The sequence below is a fragment of the Cariama cristata genome, unplaced genomic scaffold, assembly GCF_000690535.1.
Source record: "Cariama cristata isolate BGI_N322 unplaced genomic scaffold, ASM69053v1 scaffold9860, whole genome shotgun sequence".
Lineage (NCBI taxonomy): Eukaryota > Metazoa > Chordata > Aves > Cariamiformes > Cariamidae > Cariama > Cariama cristata.
The window spans coordinates 8,305-18,477 of record NW_009592936.1 but is presented as its reverse complement, the minus strand read 5'-3'; the positions used below and the strand labels follow the sequence as shown (position 1 = coordinate 18,477).

Here is a 10,173-nt window from a genome sequence, read left to right as displayed (position 1 = left end):
TTTTAAAATAAGAAAACATTCATCTCGGTGGTATGGAGCAGGTGGCTGGAGGGCAGCATTTCAATGAGTAGTTTACAGTTTCTCTTTCTGCAGACACTTGAACATAGGACCGATGTATCTGTGACAAGCACATCCCCTTGGTAGGAAGCTCCCAAGAGGAGCGGGGAGCGCCCTGCGTGCCAGCCAGCCCCCTTCGGAGCCTGCTCTGGTCAACCCCCGGGTCCCCGTGCTGTCCCCCTGCGTCTCGCTCTCCCGAGGTCAGCCCTGCACGGGGGCTGGCTTGTGCTGGTGGTGCCCCTCGTGGGATGGGGTGCTTGGCACCATTTGGTCCCTCAGGCCTCCCCAGTGCAGCCCCGTACCCCATCCTCCTCTCCCAGCCTGTCCCGGTCCCGTTGGGGTTGGAAACCTTTGGATCTGTGGCTCAGAAACCCCTGCTGAGCTGCACCCTGGCGAGGGGGGCCCTCTGCTCGCTCGCCTGGAGCAAAAGGGGCGATGGTTCGATGTGCTGGCCCTTCTCAAACCCTGTGTGTCCCAACCTCAGCCTTCTGTTTCCCAAAACTAGAAAGTGTGTGCAACCTTCTTCAGCTGCATTTATCGTAGAGACAAACTTAAAATGACTCATCACAGACCATGTATCACTTGGGAGGAAAATCTTGTTAATATGGCCCGCTGTACATGATCCATCTTCTGTCGATAGTACATAATCTTTGACCCATGTGCTAGGATCATCATCACATATAAAAGGAAAAGAGAAAAATGTAAAATACTTGAATGAGAGCTTGTATTATAACATTAATATTATTCAGAGTATCTGCTTTCTAGGCTGATGTGATTCATTATTCTAGTAATGCTTTAGTCCTTTGTAATTTGTGGTAATTATGCTTTTTCCTTTTTAATACAAAAAAAAATGTATAAAAATAAAAACTTCAAAAGACCATGCAGTGTGGGGTTTCTGTTCTGCTGACTTGCCGTCCCCAGGGCGCTGTGGGTGGATGAATGGGCTGGGTTCATCCCTGGGTGGTTGTAGGGACCGGAGGAGGGTGGGGGGAAGAGAGTTGGCTTCCACAGGTAGAGCTGGGCGGACAGCAGGTAAGTGCGGTGCAGGTCAGCCCTGCACGTCCGCTCCTTGGGGGGCACAGTCCATGAAGTGGTGAGAGACGTGTCAGTTTTGTCCCAGGTCCCAGACAGGATTGAGGCTTAAAAGGATCCTGGAGAAAGTTAGCAGCATGGCTTGATCGGTTGTGTAGCTACTTATGGATGTGCATAAAGGTACGGGTGCTTTTTTTGTTGGGTCCATCCTTACAGGGCTTCACTGCTCTCCACACAACCCAGGACAGCAGGGCCTCTTCTTGCCTTGGAAAGTCTCTTTCCGTAGTTCATTGTTGTACAGAGTTCTGGTTTGTGCCTCTTTTTGGGGGGTGAGGAGTGAGAGGAGGCCGAGCTGGAGGAGGTGATGTACCAGGGCTTCCGCCACGTAGCACATCAGCTCCCAGCTCTCCTTCCTTGTCCCCCCAGGGGGAAGCTCGCTTTATGTTTGCAGACATTAGTTTGTGGAGCAGAGATGATGTGACAGCCCTTGATTCAGACCTGTACTGATCTCTCGCATGAAGAAAAACCACTTGGGGTGAAGTCAGGCCTCTGTTGCATGTGAGTACAACACTGAGAGTGTTTCTAAAGCTGTGGTCCTACTGACTTTCCATGGGTTTGCATCCCATATCCCAGGTGTTCTGAGTCTCAGAAAAATAGTGGTTTTAATCCTATCCCATGTAGTTACAGTGATCTTGCTGGTATTTCTGTGGAATGCTGCTGAAAGAAGCCAAAGCATGGCCTGTGAAAACTGGTGTTAAAACCTTACTAATGAGAACTCCCCAGGAACTCCCTGAAGCCATGTGGCCCAGAATGTATCTGGCTTACACACAGGCAGCTAGAACCAAAACCAGTGCAAGTAATTAAGAAAAAAAACGCTCTAAACTTTGCTTAAAAATAGCTTTCTAGAGCAGTTTTTTTGTGCCTTAAGTAGAAAGTAATGGCAGCAAAAGTGCAGTCATTTCAAATAGTGTGTTTAAGTTCAGCTTTGGGTTTTGTTATGTGTGAACAATAACTTGTTTCCTAATTAAAATACTATTTGGCATAAATCATTGTCTCTAGCTTTGCTAGTCGCTGGGCTCTGCAGGAACCGCAGGCTGCCGGGTCGGTTCACTCTGCCCTCTTAGGTGCCTCCGGGATGCTTTCCGAGAGCGGCGTGAGGCTGAGGAGGACCCTGTGTCTCTCGTAGGCTTTGGTTTGTCTGAACACTGTATCTGTTCCGTGCAGATAATCCAGCACTCCCAGGACTCCATAGCACTGGTTGAACCTGGAAACCAAACAGAGAAGAAACATCACTGGAAGTTACTGAGGTTACCTCGCCCTTCCTAGTTCCATCTCCTTTCAGAGCCCTGACAAGCCATCCATGCCACTTCTGCCACTGCACCAGTCTCCCTCGCAGCTCTATCGAAGCCTGGCTGAAACTGCTGCAACTTCCCTCTCTGGTGCCATCGTTACCCAGAAATGGTGGCACTGAATGACAGCTGTCTCTCTGCCTGGTGGCTCAGAGCTGGGGAGCAGCTGGATGGCCATGTCGCCGTGTCTGTGTGCTCCCGAGACCTGGCTGCCCAGGGATGTGGAGCTGCCAAGCTGCTGCGCTTCCAGCCCTGGGACACCGGCACAGCCGTTCTGCCTGGAGAGTGTCTCAGCTCTGCAGTGATCCATGCCCTGGCGTGAGCTGAGCTTTGGAGGAAAAGACTGATAAAAAGAACAGGCACCGTGGTTTGGGTGTTGTCCAGTATTTGGGTGGTGATTGAACTGCCCCACTGGCTGTGTCTCCGGGGCAGGGGGGGGGCCAAACTGTTTGAGGGAGTACGTCTATGAATTAGTGCACATCTGGGAGATGGCAACAATTGTTCCACCCCAGTGGTACGTATCCTTGAACAACCTGCTGAAACTCTGCTCTCTCCAGTGTAGCAGGAGGCTGGGAATCTGCCAGGAAGGGTTGATTGTTTGGGCAAGATGCTAATCTGATCAGTGTTACTAATTCCAGTGTACGGGAGAGGGACAGAGAGGCTCCCTGCAAGTTTATTTCAGCTGTGTGACTTGCCCTTGCTCTGTCTTTATTCTAGATCACACGCCGTGTCTCCTAAAGTTCTAGGAAGAGCTTTGCAGAGAACTGTCTCTGACCCTGCGGTTGTGCTGCGGAAAGTCCAGGTGATGCGAAGTGCTACTTCAGCCACTACGTGCTTTCCTCCCATGTAACCTCGGGAAACTCGAAACGCCCAGCGCCTCAGCTGCAGTGTTTGTGCTTTGGAGAAAGTTTGCAAGTCAGCTGATGGAGGAGGGTAGGTGTCTGAGGTGACTGGCAGTTGCGTGGGCCGTGGGCTGGAGTCCTCCGAAATCCCTCACTGTGTTAAGAACTGACAGCATTCAGCCTGCTTATCGGCCGAACTGGGTAGGATTCTCTGGTTGTACGTGAGTTATGCAAACCCACTTGACCCTCAGAAAGGAGCTTTGCCCACCCGCGGTGCCGGGGCGCAGGCAGGAGGGGAAGGGGAGGCTGAGCAGTGCCCAGACGTACTTGAGGTGGTGGAAGTCGTGGAACTCCGGCGACGGTAGGAAGGGCAGGTGGTAGCCGCAGTGTGAAATGCTTGTTGTTATGAGAGCAAGGGAGAACCACGCTGCGATTGAAACAATATGAGATCCCATGATCATCGGACCGGTCATGACAGGCAGCATGTTGGAGAGCTGGAAATAAGAAGCAAACTCTACCTCATTAATGGGTCTACAACAAGCAGACTCTCTTCTAGGAGCTGAATTGTTTCACGTGGGTGATACACTGCGTTAGTTGTGTGCAAACAGCATAAAGGGAAGATCCCACTGCAAACACCTTACTAAAATTACATAAGCATCAAAGAAATAATTACTGAGCTGAGTTTTCCTAACTGCAAAACATAGTCACAGCCCAAGCTCTCTACAGCTGTAGCAGAAGTTAGACGTGAGATCAAACTGGGGGTGTGAGGGCAGCGTGATTCCAGTAAATCACCCTGGAGTCAGAGGTCTGAATTTCAGCTTCACTTTGGGATAATGCTGAAGCTGCTCTTGGGAAACCTGGCTGTAAAAGGGCATGGCCTGAGGACATGTGCAGTCAAAGGCAGCGATGTGATGATCCCAGCTGCATCCCTTCATTTTGTCCTACCAGTGGCACAAATGGTTGTTGCTGCCCAGACCAAGCTTACTGCACCAGCTAGGCTCAGCTGGACTCCTGAATATAAAAACTCACTCTGCTGCCCAAAGACTGTCAGTTAGGGAGACTCACACAGAGCTGGTGCTGTGGCCCAGAACTATATTGTTAACAGGAGATAGTACTTCTACGTGGAATCTTCTGAAGGTGGGATGTGTTTTCATGAGAAGTCTCAGCTGGAGCAGTGCTGGGAGACACTCCTGCAAACACTGATCCCAGCCACCAGCATGAAAACCATGACAGAATTCTGAGTCCGTGCAGCGACCCAGACTGTGGAAGTGTCACATCTCATGCTGAAAGCACCGCCGGTGCTCCCAGCCTTCTTTGTGCTCAAGGAAGCACCACTCGGTCAGTTCCTTATCTGCTGGAGGCCCTTGGATCTGTGCTTTTAAAGCTAGTGGAGTTCCAGTATAAACAGGTACTGCAACCCCTCTACAGCCAAGCTTCATGGCAATGCACCTTACCTTCCTCTTCCTAAGAAAGAAGTGTCTAAGGGCACGTTTGCTTTTCCTTCCTTACCACTCCTCCTCATCCCATGGAAATCGCACTCTGCGGAGAAACTGGAGGGTGACCATAGGAGAATCCACTTACTATGTGCTCTACTGGGTGAGCATAAATGGAGACCACGCCAATGGGGGCTGTCCATTCGTGGTGCTTCTTGTGAATGTGCCTATACAGGAGTGGGAGGTGAACAAGCCTAAGTAGAGAAAACAAAAAAAGGCAGGTTTTGAGCTCTGCAAGAACGGAACATACGAGTAACACTAACACAGAATTTCTGCTGGGGACTTGCTCATGTCTCCTCTTTAACATAGCAATTTCAGAGCAGCTGAGAGTAAGAGCATAGGACTCCTGGCTTCCCTTTCTCTCTCTTTGGTAATGAGCCTTCACTCAGTTGAAGTGTCCACTGGCTGATGTTGAACTTAAGTCCAGATAAATCCCATAAAGCAAAGTCTCTGAATGATTAATTTGCTCAAACGTGGGAGTACTACTTGGGGAAGAGTTGCTTTAAATCTTTACTGTTTCGACTTTTCCTATTGGCAACTATTAGAGTCAGAATTTTAGGTTCCATAGGTCCTTTGTAAGAAATGGTTTTTTACATTTTTTTTGTGTGCACTTGTCCAAAAGGGAAACCCATGTATTTCTGAGTACGCTGTGCTCTCTTCTGCACGGTATTTCACAGGCTTTTTTCTTCCTTGCTTTATGTTTTCCTCTAATGTTGGTGTCAGTGCTTAGAAAGCTGGCAGTGTCAGGAGCCAGGCCCGGTTTCGTAGGTGCCGTACAAGTGAACGGGAGATCGGTCACTGACCTCTTGAGCTTTTTCCTTTCAGGATAGTCAGTCTTGTTCTTTTCTTTTCAAAGACTACTGGGTCACAGATTTTGTGGAAAGCTACCTGTTTTGTTTCTTCCTTAGCTTCTACAGTGCTCCACCTTTGTAATTTTACCCATTTTTGTTTACTGTAGTTACTGGCAGCACCAAAGCCTCGTGTTGCAAGGGTGGATTTCGGAACCTGTAAGCCTTCCCATATAAATACAAGATTGGTGGAAGAGAGGGGACTAGGACTAATGCTGTTGCAAGAGTTGGGTATAAAGCTTAAAGGCATGGAGGAAAACCAGAGAGTCCTGTTCCTGTGCTCAGCTCACCTGTGTGTATAATAGAAGAGAATTTCCTCTATTAAGGTAAAGATGCTTAGCTCCACAAGAAACCAGTGGAAGGCAGGTAATTCCTTGCTGAAGGTGTTGCCCCACCATTTCATGACGTAGAACATGGGAACAAGCATGGGCAAGGAGATAAAGAACTGATTACACAGCGCTGTGTAGATGGCTTGGCACAATTTCTTTGTGTCCACCTGTAAAAGAGAAGTCAGGACTTGAGGCTAAGTCAAAAGCAATGCAGCTTTGAGTTGGAAGGACAAAGAGCTTTAAGATTTGTAGGCAGTTTCCATATTAGTTTTGGGATCAACTTTTTAACAAGCAGCCAATGCAGATCTGATCAGTAGCCTAATTACAAAAACTGCCTTCCTCTCTGCAGTGGCTATACAAGACTCAGCTTGATTCTCCTTGAATCCTATCTGGTTGCAAGAGAAAAGCATAACAGGTTCTTCTCCCTGCTCCAAGGCTAAGAGACTTGCAGAAAGTGTTTAGCCAGCAGCAGAGGCGGAGTGAGAAATACTTACAGGATCATTCTTGCCCAGCTGAATGCGATAGCGAGTAATGAAAGTTGGCTTTCCTGTTACATCAGCCACCATAAGGATTCCATTGAAGCACCAGAAAGCAAGGCTAGGCACCAGTGCAGCCCCTGTGGCGTGAGGAAAGGGCAGAGATGTGTGAATAAATCGAGAGCTATGGCTAAATCGGAAACAAAATAGAGTGGCATAGTATCCAGAGGACCTTGCTGGGACCCAGATGTCCCAGGTGTGTATGCCCCGCCCTGAGATGCTTGAAAACGGAATATGGGTAAATTCTGACATCCAGGTAAGACCTAGGGAATGGGGAGGAGGTTAGAGTAGACAAATGTCTCATGGGTTGAAACTTGCCACAACTGAGGCTAAGAAAGGGCTTTTCTGGGATGCTGCGGGATCTCTGTCATGGGTTGTTTTTAAATACAAGTAGGACAAGGTTGTTTTGATCCCTGGGACCTTGCAAGGTCCCTACCAAGCCTGTTCACCAGCTGTTAATCACAGAGAAGAGTTTTATAGGTGCTACAGCAGAGTAAAATTCACTAATTTTACTTTAATTTTCAGTGATCAGTTCTACTGAGTCATTCAGTTCTCACAGGAGCAAAGCATCTTCACAAGGAAGCCATGTCAGCAGCAGCAAAGGGATCAAAATTTTAATCTGTATAGGGGGTCTAATGGTGAACCAGTCCAAAGGCAGCACACTTGCACTACATCAGCTGTGGCTTGCTTTGAAGCCTACATGTGCTTTTTCAGTGGAACGGTTAGTGAGTTTGGGAAGGCATGTCCGTGTCCCCCTTTTAGATGTAATACATGGGTGGTTCCTCCTACAGCAGAGAGTTGTTAAAACTCACCGAGGAGGAAGATTGCCCACTCCTTTCCCTCAGACAGGTAGTAGAACTTCAGCCATGTTGTTTGCCAGAAACGGTCTAAAGTGCCCCAGATACTCTGCACATACCTGTGGGAGTAAGCGTTCTTGGTTGCCTATCTTTTTATCATCCACTTTTTCCCCTCTCCATAGAAAAGTTCCTCCTCAAGCCCCTTTGTTCGAACAATCTTACCAAGAAACAGAGTTCACTAAGGCAGTGAATACGAGCAGGCCTGTACCAAGGACGCAGGCAGTGATCTTCATGGCATCCCAGAGCTTCTCTTCCTGTGAGCAAGCAACAAGAGTAAGCATGTGCTGCCGTGTCCTACACTAGCAGTTTTTGCGTTTGAAACGCAGGAGGTAAAGGCAGTCCTATGATGGCCTGTTTTGTTTCACAAACTCTCTAAAGAACATAACAACAGAGCTGTTATGGGATATTGTGTGTAATTGAGGTGGGGGGAAGTACATACGCATCCATCTGCCATACTTACAGAGACCTGAAGTGTCACTGACGTGGAATTTCTCTGGAATAACCAACGGGAGAGAAAGGACCACTGATTTTTTTCCCTCTCTATCTGGCATGCTTCTTGGTACCCGGAGGACTATAATATAAGGGGCTTCTGGATAACTCAGAGCAGTAGGAAAGGAAGACCTGGGGGTAACAAATGGTGCTGCACCTCAACACCTCCCTCCCTCAGTATTTTCTCCCTCCCAGTATGCAGTATGCTTTCTCCCCGCAGTAGCCAAGAACTTTTGTGCTCAGATGATCTGATTAGCAGCTCCAGTTAATCCAGAACCACTCCTCTCAACTTTCCTCTTTGCTTTGAAGACTAATTCTGAAGTCAGGCTTACATGCCTAGAGGCTTGCCTTTTTTCCCTCAAGTGTAACAGAGGTTTAATACAGGATATTACCTTTCCTTGCATAATTCACTTTGCTGTGTCTTTAGGCCATCACAGGTACAACTCAGCTCTAGTACTGAGAGTACAACTTGGCTAGTAGGTACCGTGTGCCATCTGTATAGAACAACTGCACGTTAACAGGGAGCTAAAATACTCAACTTCTCAAAAGTATAAAGTTCTCTAAATCACTGCTTTTAGTCACAGAAACGTTCTCTACTGAAGAAATATTCCTGTGTACAGCATAAGGGCAGCTGTGGTGTTAGCATGACTCTTATCACAGTAAGGATTTCAATTATACAAAGCAACTGCAAGAGAGTCAGAAAATTACCAGTAAGATTTTTTTTTTTTTTGAATTCAGGAATAAGTATATTCAAAAAGCAGTGTTCAATATATTGAGTATTTAAATATTCAAAACCAAGTTGTTTAGCAAATATATGACAAGTGCATAATTAACTATCTGTCTTTTAGAGCAGCTCAAGTTGGAATTGGTTCTGGAGTTCATCAGTCTTAGTTTGGGTTTTCTTGGGTGAATATGCATTATATTTATCTGCATGATAAATGTTTTTTAAAAAAACAAAAAACACCACCAACACAATGCAATTCTAAAATAATATAGTGTAATAACCAGTCTTGTTCATTACTCTGTCCTTCCTGTTTTTTAACTGTGTTGTTGTGCTGCACAAACAGACTGGAGTAAAAATAGCGTGATTCATAGCTGCTTGTCTCCTGTTGGAGAGGACAAACAAGAGAGACAGCTCACTAATAAATGTTGAATGCAGGTGTGTTTAGGGTAATGCAATATAGAGGAATTCTCTCTACATGGCTTTCAGTGCTAAGAGCTTTAAGATTCTGTAACAGCTACAGAACATTAAACATCGCCCAGGACTTGTCAGCAATATTTATCTGTCCCAGGACAGAACTTTGCTCATTAGCACTGAAACTTTCCTCATTAAAACAAACAACCGTTTCCCCCTATCATCTTTTTTTTTTTTTTTTTTAAAAAAAATCAAGTTAGCAACTGGGGAGGAAGTAATTTAAAGGACCCTTGACCTACAGCTCGATGTTTGTGAACCCTATAGGTTTATATTAGATGCAGTGCAATCAGTTGCTAGCATTATCACTGGGTGTACTGAACTACAAATGCAAGGCTGGCGAAAGCCATCTATTCCGGCTTCAGACAGTGCATGCTGGATTCTAGGCTGGAGATTTGCTCTCTTAGCAGTTTCATACTTCCAATTGCATCCATGTTATGCCTCATGTATGCTGACATGAGATGAGACATTCTTAATCTTTAGACCCTGGAACACCATCTACATATTCTTTAGAAAAAAGTTTACAAAAGTTGTAAAAAGCTTACAGCTTTTTGACAGAATCCTATCCTATAAATCCTTCTTTCTCCTGAGATGAAGAAAGAACATACCAAACAAAAACTCTGATGTCTTACAAGTGTCAGAATTTTCAGTTAGACCAAAGGGTATTTCAGATTCTTTAGCATCTTCCAGCTGAAGAGTTTCAAAAACTACTAACTCCTAATACTCATCAGACATTGTGTATGTCCTGCTTTGAGACAAGACAGAGAGTAGCTAAAGCTCAGCACTTAAACTATTTTAAAAGCCTTTTGGCCAGAAAGTGTCTTGTTTTGAGGCTGTGTTTTTATTGCACATCATGAAGTGATTACAGGAATGAATCCCACACAATATAACTACATGAGCTGTAGTAGCAGAGAAGTTTACATAGAAAAAAAAAAAAAAAAATCTTGTTCATCAAGTCCAAGTGCTAACACCCTGTTTTTCTTCATGCCAACAGCTCCAGCACAGTAGTTTCCAAACTCTGATCCATGGATTGCTTGAGATCTTGCCCTTAAAGGGCTTGTACAAGTTGGCAAATTCCTTAAGTACAGAACAGGATTGCTGCCTGCAAGGTAAAGAGGCTAGGGCACATCAGCTGGGAAACATATTGTT

At 46.1% G+C, this 10,173-nt stretch overlaps 1 protein-coding gene across 1 annotated transcript in view; it reads right to left on the bottom strand.

Moving 5' to 3' along the window:
• Positions 1-2,196: 2,196 nt before the first annotated feature.
• FAXDC2 (fatty acid hydroxylase domain containing 2) overlaps positions 2,197-10,173 on the bottom strand; it is an 8,317-nt gene continuing 340 nt past the window's right edge. The window contains exons 2-8 of the mRNA XM_009703292.1: positions 7,506-7,597; positions 7,299-7,402; positions 6,445-6,566; positions 5,912-6,117; positions 4,862-4,967; positions 3,608-3,774; positions 2,197-2,353 (exon numbers count right to left, since the gene is read on the bottom strand). Of these exons, the coding sequence (XP_009701594.1) occupies positions 2,197-2,353; positions 3,608-3,774; positions 4,862-4,967; positions 5,912-6,117; positions 6,445-6,566; positions 7,299-7,402; positions 7,506-7,597 (954 nt within the window). The remainder of the gene's footprint in view (positions 2,354-3,607; positions 3,775-4,861; positions 4,968-5,911; positions 6,118-6,444; positions 6,567-7,298; positions 7,403-7,505; positions 7,598-10,173) is intronic.